Below are 21,241 nucleotides of genomic sequence, written 5' to 3'. Positions count from 1 at the left end.
GGCACACACCTCAGCGCCCAGAGGACGGAGGCCATCTCTCGTGCCCACGCCAGAGCCACGAGAGGAGCACAGCTCAGGCCAGGGTGGCCCGTGGCAGTGGCACAGGAACCTGGTGGCGATGGTGGGGACAGAGGCTGGCACACGTACCCTCAGGCAGCTTCCTGTGCCATCGGCACTTTAAGAAGCTGCTGAAATGACCACCAGACAGGACTGGCCCCGGCCCCCCGGCCCAGGTGCTTCCATTCGGTGCAACTCGAGTCCGTGTGCTGAAAGCCCCTCTCCCCCGGGTCACCTGTCCACAGGCCATCTGGCCACTCACCAGAGCCACAAGCCCCTCACCATCAGGGTGCGACACGGATCACCTGACCTTCCCCCGCCCACAGGCATCTTCTCCTCACAGATGTGCCCAGCTGCAAGTGACACCGGGGAAACCCCGGCACCTCGCTCTCGAAACCCCTCCAACCTGCTGACAGCACACCCGCCCTGTCCCCCGACTGTCCCGCACCGGGCAGGGCCCTGACCACTTCCTTGCTTCTAGTTACCAAAGTGCAGCCACCATCGCGCTTAACATGCAGATCTGACCATTAAACTGCGTCCCACAGCCTCAGGACAACCCAACTCCTCGCTTTGGCTCAAAAGTCCCACTCCCCGGGTGGGCCCCCAATACACACCGGGCTCCCTCTGCCACGCCCCCCTTCCCTCACCCCACTCAGGCCGACGCCGAGAAGGTGCAGGCGGGTGAGAAGGATGCTAAAACCGAGACGTGTTCAGTCACAGAGTCCTTCTGGGAAAGAGGCCTTTCCAAAAAGGTATGTCCACGCCAATTTCGGAGAAACGTCGTTTCTGCGAGGTCGGTGCAGCACGGTGTCAGGAACCTGTCCTCAGGATACGTGATGGTAATGACTTTAAAACGCAGGGCCTACTGCTCCCAATCCAGGGCAAGCACATCGCACACCTACGCTCTCCTTCTCACGCTGCAGGGGGATGGGCAAGACACGGAGGCCATTTCCCCAACCTCAGTCACTGAGTGAAAGCGCTGCTGTAACTGCCGCAAACTGCGCTCAGGGACGTTCCATATTCATTTCTTGACCTGATTCCTCAAACACCTCTTCCTCACTGAGCTCGCAAACAGCCCAGACACAACTGCCACCTGGAGAACACTTGCGCTGAAGCAGAAAAAGCAACAGTCACTCCCAACCCAAGGTTTCATTCTGAGCTCAATACACGGGTGATGCCCAGGACAGCTGTCAGCGGCTCAGGGCACGGCCTGGCCTGCGGCCATTCCCCGTGAGACCAGCCTCAGCAGAAACAGCACTAATGAAACAGGACCCCGAGAGGAGAGTGCTCCGTCCAGTCAGCTCCCGAATTGTTAGCACGTTTTAGAAAGTGAGCCAGCTTCTCCCCCAGCCCGCACCGCTCCCCGCCTCCCTCTGCCGCCGTTCCTGTGGCGTCAGCGGAAGGTCGCCCCATGCATTCCCTGAAGTCTCACATAAACGAACACATGGTGTGCACGCATCCAACCATGAGAAACGAGGCCTGGTAACGGTTTCCAAGCCCACCTTCAACTTTTCACACGTAAGTTACAATTACATAATGACCTTCCAGGACGAAGGAAGACAACGGCAGAAGCTGACTGTAGACATCTAGGCCAATGTTATATTTTGTGCTAAATATTAAAAACTTACCTTATAACCAGGAAACAGTTAGATCTGTTACCGACAGCAAAATAGTCAGCAGTGGTCAAAATATCAATCCCATGAGGGAAAGTGCCCTGAGGAAAAGGAAGAGCAGGAAAAATGGTGAACCATGTGCACGAGTGAAGGCACCCCCACCATCTCAGCATTGCATCCTATACATTTACATTCATGGACGAGGCGGCCAGACAGCTTGACAGCGAGGCTGCGGGTGCCTGAAACTGCTCGTCCACAGGCTTCCCGTCAAGTCCAGTTACTGAGCATCTATCCCAGGCCAGACAGCTCTTAAAAATATTTAATTTTTTTTCAAATGACTCATGCATTTCAACTTTAAGTTGTTGTAGACCTTCCTGTAACCACACACCATGAAAAGACATCCAGTTTCAGCAGTGTTAACCCTACTGATTCACTGGACCTGTCCAGGCAGGGGGACCCCAGCCAGCGCTCCCCGGAGGGGCCCTGAGAACCCTGGACAGGAGCCACACCACAGCCTGTGAGAGGATGAGAGACACGGCTTGACAGCTGACACCCAGAAGCAGACTCTGAAAGGGGGAGACGGGCACCTCACCCATGAGGCTTGCCCAGCCCAGCCCCCAAGTCTGCGTGTTATTACTGAGAACACTCTCTGGTAACAGTATCTAAAAATCTGAAAACAAAACCGTCTTCTGAAAAGACTTAAATACTTGACAAACTTTCAACCACGGAGTGAAAGCCTTCTGGCCGTGGACCACAGGAGGAAGGTGAGAGGCCCGGCCCTGCCCTGCTCTCAGGGTCCCTCCTCACCCCGGGGCCGGCACAGCAAAGCGGGCAGGAGTCTGATGAGCAGGGCACAGAAAACAGCAAGCACCCAACCCTGCATCTGTGCCCCCGTGGGCACAGCACCCCAGGCGACAGGGAGGAGCAGGGCACAGGGACGAGATGAGCAGTGGGGCTGCAGGATCGTCCCTGAGGATGACCTGTGCTCGGACGCCAGCTCCCGGCCGGTTACACAGGAGGAACTAAGCGTGGGGCTGGATCCCATATGTGACAAGGAACTCGGGGTCCCGGTACTGTTTGGAAACTCACTAACGGGATGTTTGATTCACAGGCAACATGTAAAAGCCTATGTGCCTCATGACCCAGCTACACGCAGAGCAGGAGACACCCGCCACCTGAGGGCAGCAGGACACCTGGCCTACGTGCACTGTCCTACCCTCTCCGGTTCACACACTGGCCCAGGGACGGCTGGAAAAAAGGCCACCGTGGCTCCCGAGGTGGGGCCTCCCCTGCAGGCAGCACTCAGACCCCTCCCAGTGCCTCTGTACTTTCCTCCATCCTGGCCCAGACCATCCAGTCCCACTTCTGTGCAGCAACACTGGCGAAAACATCCCCGTCCAAACCGCTCTGGGCAGCCCAGGAGGCAGCTCCCCCTGCACGGAACGCAGGCCCGGGGCCAGGACAGCAGGCCTGTCTGCCACAAGGTCCCTGACAAGCAGGCCTGGCGGGCAATGCTCAGGTATTGCCTCTTCCTCCTTAGAGTTCAGGCCCCACCTTGGAATTTTGTTTTGTCCACAGCGTCCCTCTTAGGTGCTGCCTCTCCCTCCTGAACCTTCTGTACGGGGTTCCCCCAGCTCCCGCAGCCCGACTTCTGCCCAAGCCCCAAAGGCCCATCACTTGTTCCCCGGGACCGCCTGCCAATTCCTTCATGACACGCTCACCGTCAGCCCAGACCTGCCTCCTGGCACGTTCACCTCTCACCCCTTCCAACCAGAGCTCAGCTCAGTGTCTCCCACACATCGCCTGCCTCTGGCCCATTCTCCACCAGGCCCACCACGCGTCCCAGCCTGTCACCGTCACCCTCAGCACAAATCGTTCAGGGACAAAGGCCACACCTCCCAGCCAGGGCTGACCAGTGAGGAGAGGCAGAGCTCGGGGGCACAATGATGCCAGCAAGCACCAAGAGGCGCCATGGGTCGATGCTTCCGGAAGCTGGCTCCTGCCACACGCGGGACAGGCAGGGGTTGCATCGCTGTCCCGTGAGCCAGGCTCCTCTGCACACACCCCCGAGCACCCAGGGGCACTGGCAACGTCGGGCGGCCCTCAGCAATGCACGAGGCACTGATTTCTGACGTGTGCATGTGTATAAAATTACTTCTACATTCACTGCTAACTGTTTAAAACTTGTGTCAACACTCACCTGTGTCCCTGACCAGTGAGTCTGTGACCAGAACCGCGTTACGTATTAGTTAATTCTAGGCAAATGCGTTACCCAGGCCTAACAACGCAAGAGGACTCTCCGTTTGCAATTCTCAGTATTTCTGCCTCTATATCTACAGGAAGTTCTAAGAATGAAGACTGAAGAAGCAGCCATACCTGTCTTCCCACATTCTCCTGGAAAGCAGCCTGAGGAACAGAAGAACAAACAGCAGTGAGTGCGCCTTGCACTTTGCTGAACATCAGGAGACAGACTCACAACAAATGACCCGTAGCTTTATTTCCCGAAAGAGTCCTCATTGGTGGCTGGTCCGAGCCTCTGGGACGGTCTGTCCTGCCTGTGTATCCTGGTGCTCTTTACAACCACAACTTAGCCCCAGCAGGCTGCGTTCAGTGGATAGAGCGTTGGCCTGCAGACTGAAGGGTCCCGGGTTCGATTCCGGTCAGGGGCACATGCCCGGGTTGTGGGCTGGATCACCAGTGGGGGGTGTGCAAGAGGCAGCCAATCAGTGATTCTCTCTCATCATTGATGTTTCTCTCTCTCCCTCTCTCTTCCTTTCTGAAATCAATTAAAAATATTTTGAAAACCCACACAATTTAATGTTTCAAGTTATAAAATCAGACAGGTGACCTCTGGTGGCTAATGCTGGGCCTGAACCAATGCCTGAGTGAAGGCCCCAGATGTAAAAAATGGGGACAGAGACAAAGCAATTGGTTAAACAAAAGCCACATCCAGGGTTGGAAGGGTCAGAGCCTTCCACTGTGCCCACCACCTCTCGGCGCAGAGGGAAAGAGACCCCAGGAACCAGTGGCCTCAAGAACCACCGCCCGGGAGCAGGGAGACCATCACACACAGAGCACGGATGTGAACACACACGGGCGCCAACACGGCCAGATGCATCCGTATCTGGGGAAGCAGCTTCGTGGAAAGAAATTTTATTCCCAGGAATCAGGTCTCGACCCCATGTTTTCAATTGAGCTTCACACAGAGCTTGTGACTCTCGCTGCTTCAGCTCTGCATCCGCTGGGTACACAGGGTAACGCCCATGTTCGTGCAAGACTTTCCTGGTAATTTGTTGAATTATGACTTTAACTTGAAATCATGGTTTCTATGGTTTTATTCCATCTCTTCTCCAAGGTTCACAAAGATACCAGTGCCCTGACTGGCCCACACTCCCCTCCTGCGGGTCTCCTGGCCTGACAGCCACACCGGCCGGGACCCCTAGCCCTGACTGCAGAGACGGGAGCCGTGAGCGTGGCTGCCCGTGCCGGCCTCACACAGCAGCACCAGCCGGAGCCCGCACCGCAGGGAAAGGAACGAGAGGGGGAACTCACCGAGGCGGCCCTCCTGCAGTTCACGTTCCGGTCGAACACCGTGGCAATGACCAGCGCGCTGTGGGAAAGGGGCAAACGGCTGCTTAAAAGGAAACCTGCGGAGACTCAGATCCCATGACACTAACTGGGAACCCTGGCCTTTCATTTGCTTGTCCGTGACTCAGGCTCAACACAGCTGCCGCCACATGTGGGCCGAGGGTGGCTGACCCTGATTCGAATGAGAGCACCTGAGCGCAAGCAAAGTCCCCGGGAGCAGGCCGGCGGCACAGGCCTGGGGGCAGCCAAGGGAAGCAGGGTTCCCAGAAGGGGAGTGGGGGGGCGGGGGGGAGGCGGACATGGCCCACGGTGACACACAGAGAAAAGAAGCCTGCAGGAGCGCCGACCCATCCCCTCCTAGAAACAGCCGGACCAAGGGCAGAGAGAGCTGTTAGGTGTCACACAAGCCCTACAGACGGCACGTCCGCCCGAGCCACACCAGGCTCCTAAGGCAGAAACCTTCCCAGCTCAGTGGGGCTTCATTTAAATCCCCCTCCTTAGGCCATCGCATGCCATCGTCATGGACTAACCAGGACTCAACTGACTGTAGCAACGACAGAGAACAACTGATTTAGGGTGGGCTTGCAAAGGGCTGTTTCCAAGCATGACTTGAAAATTTCAGGTGACAGAACTGTTCTGTTGGTACTGTGGTTTGGAACCCAACTTTATAAATCTGTCAAAACCCAAAGAACTGCACGTGACAAGAGTGACCTATCCGAACGTGAGGCCCGGGAGGGCCCTATGGACTGGAAAGGCCAAGGAACGCAGTGCCCAAGACTCGTCCCTGGTGCTGGCGGCACCTCCCCAGGGTGTGGTTAGCCACTGTGAAGCTACTGCACATGGAACTGCAGGCGTAGGAAACACCGCAGAGAACAAGGCCGTGTGGAGTGGGGCGAGTGGGACGTGCGGTATCCACGCGAACCCACGGCCTTCGAGGGTCCGCTCCTGGATGCAGATTCAAAAGGCGACTCTCCACTAGAGTAACGCAGACTCGGGGAAGTGGCTGGTCCCCGGGACGGGGCAAAGAAGAAAAGATACGCCTGGAGCATCGGTCGGGCTAGGAACTAGGAAAATACTCTAAAAAATAAAAGTACAGGTGCTGGTGAGAGGACACACCCAGCAACCTGAAACAGATCCCAGCGGCCAGGGGTGGAGCAACTGAGCAACACAAGGAACAGCAGCACTAAATGAAAATCCCAGGATCCAAGAAGCACCCGCGCCCACAGGACAAAGCGAGCGCCCGAGTGGAAAAGGGGAAGAGACGCGCCATGACCACGGCGGCACCTGGCCCAGCAAGACCACCAATGGGCATGAAAACGGGTGAAGCTTATGGAGAAAGGGCACAGTCATTAGTCTTGAAAACATGTGTTACTTATAAAGGAAACAATACAGTAACTCTGCAGACCCACCTCAACAGGGGTCAAGGCCAGCATCCCCCACGTCACTCTGGGACGTGCCCCGAATGTGGCCGAGCAGGCACACCACCAAGTACTGGCCGCAGTCTGGCCAACAGTGACACGGGGCTCTGTCCTCGGTTTTGCTGCGTGAGGGATTACCATCAGGGAAGCTGGCAAAGGGCTAATGGACTAATGTAACAATACCACTTTAAAAACACAGCTTTTGCCTGCCTGGTGTGGCCAAGAGGTCCTGGGTTCAATTCCCAGTCAGGGCACGTGCCTGGGTTACAGGCTTGATCCCCAATGGGGGCTGTGCAGGAGGCAGCCAATCGAGGCTTCTCTCTCATCGATGCTTCTATCTCCCTCTCTAAAAATCAATAAAAACATATTTAAAAAAAAAAAAACACACAGCTTTTAACCACTATAGACTCTTAAGTTAATTCAACCAATCAACTGTGTATATACCCATGAATGTAACTGGTTTTTAATACTGTTTTGATTTGTACTAAGTTTAGAAAACTACTCTAATTTTACTTTGAGAGCAAAACTGGCTTACCTAGAAATACTGGTAATTTCAAATAAGAACAGGTATGATCATCTTGGGTAAGTGAGTGTGAGCGCTGCTTGCTCCCGTGTCCACTGGGCGCCTCTCCAGTCCCCTCAGCCAGGGGGCCACGTGTGAGTCACACACTTTCGCCTCACGTTTCAGAGGGGACGTGGAGAGCGACCCCGGGAGCCGCGCACACGTGTCTGCAGGGCTGGGCTGCCAGGGCTGGAACGCCTCTCAGGCGTCTTCGCCAGTTTGCTTTCGCTGCAGGGGTTCAGGCGATACTTCACCAGGATTTCCCAACAAGAGAAATGGTCTGTGTCAAACAGAAAGGGACTTTCTTTCTTGTCCGAGTCGGGGGAAGCTGCACGCCTCGACCTGCCTGCGTCCCAGGCACCTGGTTTTGATGAGCAGGTACAGCAAGGCACATATCTCACCCCAAAGTCAATCTTCGTTAGTTTATGTAATGTTTTATAGAAATAAAAAGCAAAATACACTGTTGTTATCTTAAGTAACAGTAATCCATTAACTTCAAAGTTTAAAAAAAAATTAAATATCAAGCCAGCAATTATCTATCCACGTTGTTTGAAAGTTGCAAATCAAGTTAAAATGCCAGACCTGCCTATGGCCAAGTCAGTCTAAAAAAAGTAAAGCTCCCAGCACCAGACTTTCCAGGCATTGCTGTAGTCACAGCAGAGCCGCAATGAAGGCCAAGGGCGCTGACCAGGTGAGGGGCACTCTGACCTGTGATCAGCACTGAACTTTTCTTGAAAAACAAAAGGGTTATCTTCCTTCAGGAAGCGGGCCAGGGCCCTGGAGAAGGTCGCAGTGAGAACAAGACATAGCTCTGAGCCACGCATGCCATTTCCTGATGTTTCAGGACAAGCTTGCCCTCGAGGAAGAGATCTGGGAGCCAATCTCCAGGCGCTGCTGCCCGGCTGCTCCTGGGAGCAGAGCTCTGCCCAGGACGGGGAGGGGCCTGCAGGCTGATGTCAACGGCTCAGTTTACAACAGAGTTTCAGGTGAGGAAATCGCTGGAAGGTGACAACCTGCCTGCTGGCAGGCAGCAGCTCATTTTTCTTTTTCTTCTTGCCAACTAGCTTCTGGATTGCTGGTGAGGAGGTATTTTCTAGATAAAGCACAACCATTCTGTACCATTTTAACTTCACGGGTTTCATTGTTCCTAAATTACTAGTGTAGTAGAGGCTTTCTTCAGGAAACCCCATTTACTTTTCCACAAAAAAAAAAATAAAAAATTGTTCATCTCTTCACCTGTCTGTGTATAAGTTTAGGAAATACAGATTTTCAGCAGCAGCCCAAACTAATTCAAAACAATTAAATTTGCTTGAAAACTTTCTTTTGTGACATTATAAAACAGCAAGCTCCTTAGAAAGTGGGCAGCTGAGCCCTGCACTTGCCCCGACCTTCCAGGGGTGTAAGGAGGTGGCCAGGCCTCTGACCTCTCGCCGCATGGGCGCCTTTCAGACTAGTCAGTCTGACCTCTGACCTCTCACCACGTCCAGTCCTGCTGCCTCGTTGTTACTGCTGTCCCCTGATTCTTTTTATCAGACATTCCCACTTCACTTACAGAATTACATTTTGATCTCTACTGTCAACTTTTGTAGGAAGAGTTTGTGAAAGTATAAAGATATCAACATTTTATCAGTGCCAGGACTAATGGGCTTAAAAGCTGACAATTAAAATGTGGCCACTTATTACACAGCAAAGGAGGCAGATCTCGAAAGACACACCCCAACCGATACTCCTGGGCAGGCAGGGAGGTGCGGGGCAGCAGCATCCTCCGGGCTCACCTGGCACGGTGACTCACCCCAGCCCTCCCTCCGCACCCGCCCCACGCCTGCGTCCAGATGGACCAGGAAGAGCTAGAGCACAAGCTCCCTCAGAACCTGCCCAACTGGCCCGAAAGCCCGATGGGCGCGGCTCCCAGGGGCACATTCGCTGATCTGACCCTGGGACGGCACAGGGACGGGGACGAGGGGGCCTGTCAGGCAGAAACTCCATGCGCCTCTGGCGCCTGTGGGAACCGGGAGAAATGAGAAAGGCTGAGCAGGAGTGGGGCGTCCCTGCCAGCAGGTGGCTCCCTGTGTGACGCTGTGCACACTCATTACTGGCGCCTGGGGCAAGCCCAGAAAGTCGAGGAAAGTAACCTCCCCTGAGATCAAAGTGCCCAAGTGCAACCAGAGGAGTTTCTGCAGAGGACGCCGGCCACCAGCTCAGCAAATGCTCTCTGGTCTCATGTGGAGTGAGGTGCTTAAATGAGTCCCAGCTCAGAACGGTGAGTGTTCTGAACACCCACATCCACACCCTCCCATCTCAGTCCAGACACGGGGGGGGGGGGGGGGGGACATGGGGAGATTCTATGGGGTGCATTTGGAGGACCCTCAGGACCCCCAGAGGACAGGCCTGGCTCCACCCTCTTAGCTACAGCAGATCTGCAAAGTCGCTTTCACTCTGACACGAGCAGCACGCTGACCGCCCACCTGCCCACACGGACCAGTCCGGGGCTCTTCAGTCCATTGCCACCATGTGCCATGCCCAGGAAGCGAAGCACCTGGCAGCTCAGTGGGCCCCAAATCTGTCTTTCCTTTTCTGGATAAGAGGGTGGCCCTGGAGTACACTGTGCCAGCGCCTCAGCCTCCATGACACTCAGGTCCCCTGCAGTGACACATGCTCCACTTCAGACCCTGTGGCTCGGCTGTGGCCCCCTCAGGCTGCTGTGCAGGCCTCGCCCAGGCATGGGTCCAAGGTCTATGGGGCATGGATCCGCCCACGCTGAATCCAGAGAACTGAGCTAGCAACACTGACTCTCACGCCCATGTCATGCTCAGGCCAGGCTGAGCACAGCAGCTCTTCAAACTGATTTTCACTGCACAGAGTCGCTGCTCAGATTAGTGTGGGGACTCATTTCAGCCTCAGAAAGCAGAAACCACTTGCTTGTGGCTAAAAGAGCCTCTGATCCAAAAGCCAGGGACCGAGCGAGAGGACCTGTCTGTGCCACAGGCACCATGGGGACGGGAGGGCGCGACATTCGCCAGTGTCACTGCTCTGCGTCGTGACCGACACTCGTCCCTGCAGTGCGGTGGGTAAGCAGCTTTCACCCCAAGCAGAGAAGCGGGTACCTGACGGCCGCCCGCCCCGTGCCCAGCCCTCCGCCCGGCCCCCGAAGAGTGCAGCCTCACCGCATTCCACTTTCCTCGGCCAACCCTCAGCCTTCAGCCTGATCAGCCAGAGGGTCTCAGGAGAACGATTCCTGCAAGCTGACCACTCGGACAAACGTCCAACTGAAAACAAGTGCTGGGACTGTTCGCACTTTGAAATGGGAATGACCTCGGGAGCCAGGTCCCTTCGGTGGTGTGTGTCCGTGTCTCACTCGGCACCTGCCAGCTGCCCCCTCTGGGCAGGTGTTCTCGGTGCAGTGGGCACGACCACAGTGCCCGCCTGCCCACAGCACTGGACACCCAGGGCACCGTGCCAACCTGGAGGGGCCTGGCTGTCCTGCCGGCTGGAGAAAGCCCTCACTTGTGTTGCTTTCATTTCCTAGTTTCTGAAGTCACTTCCAAAGAGTGAGCAGCAGGACCCGGAGCAGCAGAAAGTGCCTTCCATGCAGCTTGTTCCCAACAGCACAGTCCCGTTCACAGAGCAGTCGGACCACAGAGCTGCTGGCCGAGGGGCAGCCTCCACCCTCAGGGACGAGTGAGGGACGAGGGGCAGGCAGCCTGGCCTCTGCCACGCTGGGCCTCCCTGGCTGCAGGCCAGTGTCACCAGGACCAGGGCTTCCTAAGACCACTGCGCTATCACTCTGCCCTTCCCTCAAGGGAGGACGAGTGGAGGAATCAGACATCTTTACAACTTCCTGGAAGTTCCTTCAACTTTATCAGAATCCCCAGGCTGTTCTGCAGGCTTTGCTTTGATAGGAGCCAAGATCAAGAGATTCAGGCCAGAGGCACTTCCTGGGCAGTAAACAGGCCTGTGGTCCCTCCCCCGATCCCAGAAAAGGTGAGAGCAGGAGGAGGCTCTGAGCCATGCGAGGAGCTGAGGGGCCGCAGACCCTGGGCTCTTCTGCAGCTCGCAGCTCGCTGCCAACCAGGTGCCACCGCCCTTCACCAGAGCACCTGGCTGGAGGGGCGAGGAGCAGGGTTCCCAGGGCAGTCAGGCCCCCGGGATCTCACACTCTCTCTGGGCCTCATGCACAGATCTTGGGGGGGGGGGGGGGGGAATCTCCTAAGAACTGTGGGAGGATCATTCTGAAACCCGTTTCCTAGTCCAAGTCATCAGCTGAGTGTCACGCACCATGACTAACGCAGAGGCTGCCACCATGCTGGGCACCCTCCTCTGGCCACTTCATACACAACAACAAAAAAGGCCGGACATACTCAAGCCCAAAAATACAGTAACAAAGCAGAGTACAAAAATTAACTAAAAATCTCACTATACTGGAGACACATTTGTTTTGCATTTCCCCCAAACAAAAATACAGCAGATCTGAAAGGCGGGACATGACAGCAGGGGACGCAGGCGCCTTGGGGGCTCTGCTGGGGACGCACACCAAGAACCCAGGGCCACGCTGCCACAGCATCTGACGGGGCCACCAGCCTGCTGGTTTCAGTTCTCCAAGAAACCAGAGGAAATACATTTCCCTGCCTCCCAAAGCCAGGCTGCTTTCGTTCGGAAGGTGTCGATGATGAAGATGCTAGTCAGCACTGTGACCAGTGGACATGCAAGTGCTAGTCCACGAGAAGTCGGAGACCAGGCCGGCAAGCCCCGCCCTCCACAGCAGGGCTGCCAGCTGAAGGCTGCTCTCCCGGTTCCCGGTTCCCGAGGAACTCCTTCCGAGGTGAAGGCTGACCGCTGACATGCTGGCGGCAGAACACGCAAAGGCTCAGATGCCCAACCCACTGCTCAGCCTCCCGCCCGTCTCCTCCCGACTCTCCCAGACGCCCAGGCCCTCCGTGTGGGGACCTGCCGACCACAGGCCAGCCAGTCTCGAGAACATCCCTCCCCACACGGCCCGCGCTGTTTACCCACGAGAAAGGGTCCTGAGCCGCTGCTTTGTGACAGGTCATCCGTGAAGACTTCTCAGCTCAGGAGCACCTGTGGGAGCTGCGCCACGCTGCCCGCTCCTCGAGCGCCACGGAGGGCGCGACCGAGGGCGAGAGCAGCGACAGCTCTGACCGCCACGACGCTTCACAGGCTGTACCTTGAAATCCTGGCCACGAAGGGCTTCAGCTCCTGAGGCTCGTAGGCACGTGCGAAGGCCCAGCACACATAGCAGGCAGCATCCCTGACGTTGTCACCCACACTGCAGGCGCCCCGCTTCTCCTCGTAGGTCAGCGCCTTCAGGATCACAGGAACCACTGGGCAGAGAAGACAGGCTGAATGGGACCAGGGAGGCAGCACATGTGGTTTTAAAGAAATAGCGTCTATTGTGATCACATGCCTGTCGGCCCCTCAGCACCAAACAGAGGCAGGCAGAACCATATACGCAGTCCACCCCAAGGTCGTTCTGTGAAAGTGGTGGCCTCGTCAGAAAATAAACATGCAGAAGGAAAACAGAAGTCCACCAGCTCAAATCAGGTGAGCAAGTTTCTGAAAGTTGCCTAAAGCCCTGGCTGGTCTGGCTCCGTGGATAGAGCGTTCGATGGTGGACTGGAGGTCCCGGGGTCGATTCCGGTCAAGGGCACAGGCTCGGGTTGTGGGCTCCATCCCAGTGGGGGGCGTGCAGGAGGCAGCCGGGGCCTGGGAGGCTCAAAGGGAGAACGGCCGAGGGGGAGGGAAGACGGGCCGGCAATGCACTGCGGACCCCAGCCTTGGAGTCTTGTCATGGAAACCACAAAAGACACGTGGTTTATAATTCTGGCCCGAAGCCGTTACCTAATGAGCAACCCTGGGGGTGAGGAGAACCCCATACACAGGCATGTTAACTCTCTCAGAATCCAGAACTAAAATAATTAGGTAAATCCACCCACTGTGACTTCCATGCTCCCAGGTTAACTTTACGGACAATCTACATACTTTTAATTGTCTGAAATATCTGATGTTTACGATAATTTGAAATACATAACAGATTATCCTGGTTCTATTATAAAATCTAAATGAGTAATTTAACAGGTGATTTTTCATATAAAGATATGAATTTTAAGATGTGTGGTGAGGGTAATTAAATGTTTAATAGGGCTAAAATTTTTCAAGTATCTGGAAAGGTTTTGCTTATTAGACACACATAAATTACTTAAAAATAAAATATCACATTCATATACTAGGTTTTAAAAGTATAAAGAAATGTAATTAACTTTATAAATGAACCAAACAATTTTAAAGCCTTTTAAAATAATTATAATTTTTAAGTGTAATAGAAAAAGCTTACGTGAACACTGTAATTTTTTTTATTTTGTTTTTAGAACGTTGTAATTTAAAAATCAAAGACAATGTTAAATTTTTTAAAAGTTACACTACATGGAATTTTCTGAAAGACCACAGGAAAGCCCCAACTTGCTGGCAGAAAACAGACAAGGACGCTGCCACAAACGGCACAGAGCAGCTGGCAGCGGGGGAGAAGAGTGAGAAGAGGAGATGTGGGTCCCAGGAGACGGAGGTTTCCGGTCAGCATCTGGCGCCGTGGCGCGAGGGACCGACCAGGGAGGGAGGACACGCCCCATGGCCCTCGGGATGTGAGCCGCGGAGGGTGTCCTCCCAGTGCACACAGCACAGCGCCCGCGTTCTGCAGCATCACAGCCCGGCTTCCACACGGGGCCACCACGGAAGCCCGCCATGCAGCTCTCACACGTGACCTGCCGTGAGAGGGTGGCGGTCCCAGCACCAGAGGCGAGGGAGACCGAGACGGACAAGAAGACGAAGGCAAAGCTCAACAGCCAGCGGTGGATCCTAAGGCAGCGCCACCACCGGCCCCCACGACGCCGGCCACCAGTCCTAAGGCAGCGCCACCACCGGCCCCCACGACGCCGGCCACCAGTCCTAAGGCAGTGCCACCACCGGCCCCCACGACGCCGGCCACCAGTCCTAAGGCAGCGCCACCACCGGCCCCCACGACGCCGGCCACCAGTCCTAAGGCAGCGCCACCACCAGTCCTAAGGCAGCGCCACCACCGGCCCCCACGATGCCGGCCACCAGTCCTAAGGCAGCGCCACCACCAGCCCCCACGACGCCGGCCACCAGTCCTAAGGCAGCGCCACCACCAGTCCTAAGGCAGCGCCACCACCGGCCCCCACGATGCCGGCCACCAGTCCTAAGGCAGCGCCACCACCGGCCCCCACGACGCCGGCCACCAGTCCTAAGGCAGCGCCACCACCGGCCCCCACGACGCCGGCGCGCACGCCAGCACACACGTCCTCCACAGCACCTCGGCCGGCGCCCCCGCCTCTCGTAGCAAGGCTCACACTGTGACTCCAGGCAGCCTGAGAAAGGCACCCCCAGTGTGAACTTAAGAAAACTAAAGTATCAACTATTCGTACGTGTACCTATTATCACAGAAATTATCTTCCAGAAAAATGGATCTAAAAACAGTCTTAGTTAAAAAAAAAACACACAAAAAACCAATGGAGACAGGGCAGGACTGTGAATATTATACACAAGTAACGCTCCTGCCTTTCTATATCCAAAGATATTTGCTTCTATTTAAACAGCAACAAAAAGTGCCCTAACCGGTTTGGCTCAGTGGATAGAGCGTCAGCCTTCGGACACAAGGGTCCGGGGTTCGATTCCGGTCAAGGGCATGTACCTGGGTTGCGGGCACATCCCCAGTTGGGAGTGTGCAGGAGGCAGCTGATCGATGCTTTTCTCTCATCGATGTTTCTGACTCTCTATCCCTCTCCCTTCCTCTCTGTAAAAAATCAATAAATAGCAACAAAAAAAGTGGATTTGATTCTGTATATTTTACTTTATACACATGTGGCAATTATTTTTAGTAAGATTGTAAAATGTTCGCATAAATTTACTTTAAACTGCATTTAAAAAATGGTCTCCAAAATAAAAAGCTCAAAGACATCACATCGTCAATCACACCCACCTCAGCAGAGGGAGGGACTTGGGGCACGTGCTGCTCACAGGGTCAGCAGCACCTCAGGCGCCTGCAGGGCCTCCAGCCGTGGACGCCAAGGTCACCCAGCCTGGAGCTGGCCTTGCTGCACCTGCGTGTACTCAGGACCCCAAACACGGGCCCACGCTGTTACCACGTTCGCATTTCCTCTACCCAACAACAGGACACCCCACTTGAGACGTGCTAAAGGCCCTCAAATTCCACAACATCTGAAACCGAGGCTGTCGCCCCTCAACTCCCGCCTCAGCCAGAGGCCTGGCACAGCTCAGGATGCGCTCAACATGCCAAGGCCGCCCTCCTTGCTTCCCAGGTCCAGCCACGGCCTGCCCGGCCCACGGCAGCCGCTGAGGGCCCATCGCCCCTCCCCCAGCTTCTCCCCCGGCCCTGCCACTGCTGGACCAACAGGGCTCTCAGCCTGGGTCTGCCCAAAGCTCCTGCACAGCAGAGCAGGCTGCACAGCCAGCTCCTGCATCTCCCTCGGGAGTCCTCCCAGGACCCACACCAATTCCACGCTGGCCTCACATCTCTCTCGGCCATGACCAGGTGCGTGCTGCCTGCTACCCACACAGCACCCCAAGCCAGGCCCCCTCGCTGAGAGGAGCCGCCCAAGCTGACGAAGGCCTGCCTCCCCAGGCAGCACACGGGAAGCTGCGCTCTCCTTGCTGAAGGAGCACCTATCACTCCCTGGGACTGGCCATGTCCACCTTCTGAACATGAAGCTTACAATCCAGACTCCTGAAGACGAGTAAATGCCAAAGCGGGCAAGAGGCCACAGCCGCTGTAGATAAGTAGTTACATCTGGCTGGTGATTTTTAAACAACTGTCTCTATTTAAACTGGACCACATCTGTAATGCTTCAGCGTGGTCTTCGGTTGTTTTACTTGGAATGACTCCTAGATTTCTAGTGCTGCTCATACTTACTTTCTGTGCTAATAGGATAGCCCTTCCATGGCCCGACGCGTGTCAAAACTAACAGGCTGTGGCACCTTTATGAGAAAAGCATAACATAAATGTGGTGTCGCTGCCACACCAGATTCCCTAAACCGTCACCTGAACACAGCCGCCGACAGCTCTGGGTAAGACCGGGCAGCGATTGCATAGCCGGAGGGAATTCTGGGTGCTGACTGCTGAGTCCCAATTTATCGGTCCGCCAGACAAAATCAATTTCAAAACAGACAACTATGAATGACAGCAGTCAGTACCTCGGTGTCCGCTTCGTGCAGACATCCCACCCAACGACACACTTAGGGATGCTCGGGGCCACCGGGCAGAGGGCCAGGTCCGTGTGGACAGAGCCCCACCCTCACCTGCTCACCACCGAGGTCCCTGAGCGGCTGGGGGAGCCACTGCCATCACACCCCCAGAGTCTGACCCTATTTGGGAAGCCCAAGTGTCTGATCCCAAGTCAAAGTGAGATCGTTTCCTAAGTGACGTTTTGTTGGCTGGGAAGGTCCGTCAGCAATGAGGACAGGACACAGATCGCGGACTTGTGTTCCACTAATGCGCCACTGCCTCGATGCAGAGGCCTTCGTAAGGGTTGACTGGCATTTATTTTTGGGAAAACTGACAGCCTAGTAAGTCCAACCACAGGTCCATCTGGCCCACTTCTCGGTCCCAAGTTGTGGGAAAAGATCAGTTGTGAGAGGGCTAGGAACTGTACACCTGACATGAGCCAGACCAGTGGGGAAGGGGGCTGTGTTTTCTGTGTAGCCAGGGAACCCCAACTTTGTCCCTGGCACCCAAACATGCCCCTGGATTGTGTCCTCGGGCAGCTGCCCAGCCCACTGACAATGTGAAGTTGCTGGACTTCTCTGTGTCCTCCCGCAGAACTGAGTCAGAGAAATAAAGACCCCAGCCCGCCTGGCCACAGGAGCCTCACTGCCAGCACCACCCACACACCTGGCAGAGCCCCGCCTGCCTTCATTCCATCCTCAGCACAGCCTTCCTCATCTATCCCAGTGGTCGGCAAACCGCGGCTCGCGAGCCACATGCGGCTCTTTGGCCCCTTGAATGTGACTCTTCCACAAAATACCACGTGCAGGCGCGCACGTACAGTGCGATTGAAACTTCGTGGCCCATGCGCAGAAGTCGGATTTCAGCCTGGGCAAGTCTATTTTGAAGAAGGAGCGTTAGAAGAAGTGGGGGGCGTCGGTCGGTCGGGCAACGGGAGACGCAGCGCGGGGAGGTACACTGTTTTGAGGTACGTTCACTGAGGTTGACCCTTTCCAACTCTCCCACTCACACTCGTCTCTCTGAAACAAGTACACAAGACGAGTGTGGACGGGAGAGTTGGAAGGGGTTGACCTCAGCGAACGTACCTCAATCAGATTGAGGACGTTTTTAGCAAAGGCCAGCTTAGGAGGACCCTAATGAAGTTAATAACAATGTACCTACCTAGATAGTTTAAGTTTAAAAGATTTGGCTCTCAAAAGAAATTTCAATCGTTGCCTGTTGACATTTGGCTCTGCTGACTAATGGGTTTGCCGTCCACGGGTCTATCCTGGCACCGTCCTACTCAGGAACCTCTGATGGCCCCTCCGTAGCACCGGCAACATCGGGGACTGACACTCAAGTGCAGAGAAGAAGTGGCCACCAGCACTCCAGAGGCTGTGCAGCTGGACGGGGTCTGACAGGGAACCTGAGCCATCCCCGAGGGGCAGTGGGAACCCTTTCCTCGTGCGTCACTAGAAAGGAATTGGATGTGCAGAAAGCAAAACAGCTGAGGAGGAGAGAAAGCAAGACGATAGGTTTCTTAGACAAGAAACTTTAAAATGAGGCTATCAGCTCCAATTAATCCCAAGAGGACAGGAGAGCTGTGACTGGGCAGGGGGTGGGAGGGTGCAAGGTTGGGTTGGGCCTGCTTCTGCCACCCCCACCCCAGGGCTCGTGGCTGCCAGCTGACCATCAGCCCTTCTCCAGACTCTTCTGTGTGAAAGAGTACCCTGGGCTTCCAGCTCGGACATCGAGGACCCAGAGGACAAGGGACAGACCTCTCGGTGGCCAGGCTCTGGAGGAGAGGAGGCAATACATGGAGTAGAAAGTCTTTGCCCTACACTTTCACAAAAAGTCATTATCAGAGAAAAAAATTCAAAGACAACTCTTTCCAGATTCAACAGGTTTAAAATAAGGAAACTCCTCAATAGCTTTGAACAAAAACCTTTCTCACGGTTCCAATTACACACTGCCAATGCATGGCCAATACATAAGATTCCCCGGAGGGCTTCCTTTTGGCAACCGGAGTCTAGCAACATAATCTACACGCCCTCCTCTCTAGACAGCATGTCATTTGTCTACCAAGTGCCTAAGGGCACAGCAGCCTCCAGGTGAGAGAACCGACTTAACCCTCAGAGTGCAGGCTTACAGTGTGCGCACCCCGGGGACAGCAGGGGGCCAGGAGGAACCCAGGCGTTCTTCGTAGGTGTATAAATCACCTGTCCACAAAGAAGTCATCACATAGCCAGCACAGAGTTTCGCCTTGATAAATCATAAATTATCCTAATTTAAAAAACAAACATCAATTAAGGCATTCACTGAACTGGGCATGTCTCTTGGACTGCACTGGGTGATTTTCCCAGGATGCACTGAGCCGCATCTACTGGGACACATTAGAATGACACCTCCCAGGGTGCACTGGGCCAGCATCTCCTGGGATGCCCCAGGATACACTAGGATATTTCCCAGGATGCACTAGGAAGACATCTCCCAGGGTGCACAGGATGACATCTCCCAAGATGCATGGAGCCCATGTCCCCCTGGAAACCTCTGAGCCACTTCAGCACTCAGACCCCGAGCCTGCCTGCCCAGATGGAACCTAGGAAAGCCCCAGGTTTTGGGAAGTGGGTGTGGCCATCACCATAGACCTTCTGTTTCGGACACCAGTACAAATAGCCATTATACCTTCCTCAAAAATGCAGCCCAACTTGCTCAGAAAAAAAGCCAGTGTTGCAACTGCTAGGAGACAAGAGGAAATGATGGACAGACTATCTGATTCCATTGACATTTGGTTTTCAGTTCCCACAGGGCACTTCCGAGAAATTGTCCCAGAGGCCCTCTGCATGCAGGGGTGCGGGTACGGGACCCCAGCCCACCAACCCTGCGCTGCCCTGGCCAGGCCCGTGTCCATCATCCTGTGCTACTGGGGCGGGCCCTGACCAGAGCCTCACCTGTCTGCACAGGTAGGTCACATGGCCCGGCTGCAGCTGAGAGCCAAGGCTCATTGGTCAAGGGGCCAGGATGGGAGCGCTCTCACAAGTGCCCTGAAGATCACGTGAGTTCCCACCACATGCGCACACGATGCAGGCTCAGTGGGCACCGCTGTGATTACAATGCCCAGCACAGCAGGCACAGCAGCCACTGGCCCTCACGGGAGAGGGGGGATCACAGGAGAGGAGAAGCCACTGCTTCAGGACAGGCGCCACCGTCCCACCTGCAGGACCTTCTGAAATGACGGACAAGAAGCACCGTTCCTCTGTGTGACCGTGGCCTAGGCCCTAGGCCCTTGGTGTCGAGGGCCGTTCCCGCCACGCCCCAGAGCCAGGGCCGCAACTGAGCCTGAACCATGTCGGGTGGGGGAGGGGTGCAGGAGCGCAAGGACAAGCAGTCAGGAAGCTGATAAAACTTAAGGCTGAGCATCTCCACTGAGCTCAGGTCTCTCTGCGTTTACAGAGTTGCTAAGCGTGCGGGAAGTGCGTCTGTATAAGCGGTGTTGGCTGGACGCCACATCTGATTGGTGATCAGCAAGGACAACGTCGCTGGTTCAGAGGTCAACGTATCGCACAGGTTTTATATTGCACAAACTGTATTTCATAGTGGAAGTCAGACCCCTTCACAGAACCTAGGAGGGTACAGGACAGCCCTCACCCTCTACCACTCGGTCAAAGAAGAGGCCACAGTGACGAGGCCCCACGGGGAAGAGGAGCGACCTCCCTGGGGCGTCCGTTTCACTTTTGAAGCTGCTCCTAAGGACAGATTCATTAGGAATGTCCTGGATTGAGCTGCGAGAGCCATGCACGACGAAGACGTTCCTGGGTTTAATCCTGCAGATCTTACAGTTCCTCTACAAGCTGTCATTGCATGTGACTCAGAACCTTGGTCAGGCCCAGAAGCTGCCAGCAACTCCATAACCTGGTGTCCCCACCTCGCCCACCTCCAGCATCAGGAAGCTCCACCTACTCCCAGATCCTCACTGGTCCTGTTGGAGGGAACAGGACCCCAAAGAGCTGCGTTCAGATGGCCGTGTGCTGGTTCCCAGGGTGCACCGGGGACGGTGGCCGCACATCGCCTGCTGCCCAGGAAGTGAGATGCTGTCCGCTTAGAAACAACCCTCAGGTGGAAAATGCAATCTTCAACCAACATGCTCCCTTTTCAGTTTTCTCAATCCTGAAACCTGACTTTCAGACACTTTCTCTAAGGTCAGGACATTCCCCTCCTTGTAAGTCTCCTGTCCGGAGGAAGTGGCAGCTGCGCCTGCGACCTGGCTCCCAGCAGGAAGGAGCGGGCGGCCCGTCACTTCATCCGGCTGGGACACAGCACCCACAGGGGCTGAGCACACACTTTGCTGAGTCAGGGCTGTGCCTGAGCAGCTGTCACCCCATCAGCAGCAGGTGACAAGCAGCACCACAGTGCCTGGAGCAATGCCACCAAACAGCCCCGCTCTCCCCGCATGGGCCATGGCTCATTAAATTCAAAGGAAACGCCACTGGTGCCCACGCGGGGGAAGCTGTCACATGGAAATTCCAGGCACGATCCTTTCATGAGAGTTGACCCATCCCCAGATGTCACCGACACCTCGTCCAGGTGCCCAGGTTCAAGGACACACCCACTGCATATCTCAGAGCCCAGGGACTCGGGACTCAAGAGTCCTCACAAAACAACAAAACAACAAAGGGATGTAGGAGGCGACCTCGAAGGAGAGAGCTGGTGCCCACAGAGGCCCCACAGCAATGGACAGTCCCCTCAAAGCCAG

The 21,241-nt window shown here is 55.3% G+C and overlaps 1 protein-coding gene across 2 annotated transcripts in view; it reads right to left on the bottom strand.

Moving 5' to 3' along the window:
• TBCD (tubulin folding cofactor D) overlaps positions 1 to 21,241 on the bottom strand; it is a 102,580-nt gene that overhangs the window by 30,864 nt on the left and 50,475 nt on the right. Inside the window, exons 14-17 of one of the 2 annotated variants that reach the window (XM_081109946.1) lie at positions 12,421 to 12,577; positions 5,223 to 5,280; positions 4,047 to 4,076; positions 1,686 to 1,771 (exon numbers count right to left, since the gene is read on the bottom strand). In XM_081109946.1, coding sequence (XP_080966072.1) covers positions 1,686 to 1,771; positions 4,047 to 4,076; positions 5,223 to 5,280; positions 12,421 to 12,577 — 331 coding nt within the window. The remainder of the gene's footprint in view (positions 1 to 1,685; positions 1,772 to 4,046; positions 4,077 to 5,222; positions 5,281 to 12,420; positions 12,578 to 21,241) is intronic. The other variant, XM_081109947.1, reaches the window with a different exon arrangement.

The sequence above is a fragment of the Myotis nattereri genome (assembly GCF_964212035.1).
Source record: "Myotis nattereri genome assembly, chromosome: 16".
NCBI classification, from domain to species: domain Eukaryota; kingdom Metazoa; phylum Chordata; class Mammalia; order Chiroptera; family Vespertilionidae; genus Myotis; species Myotis nattereri.
The sequence above is the reverse complement of the archived record's forward strand: the minus strand, read 5'-3'. Positions and strand labels throughout refer to the sequence as shown.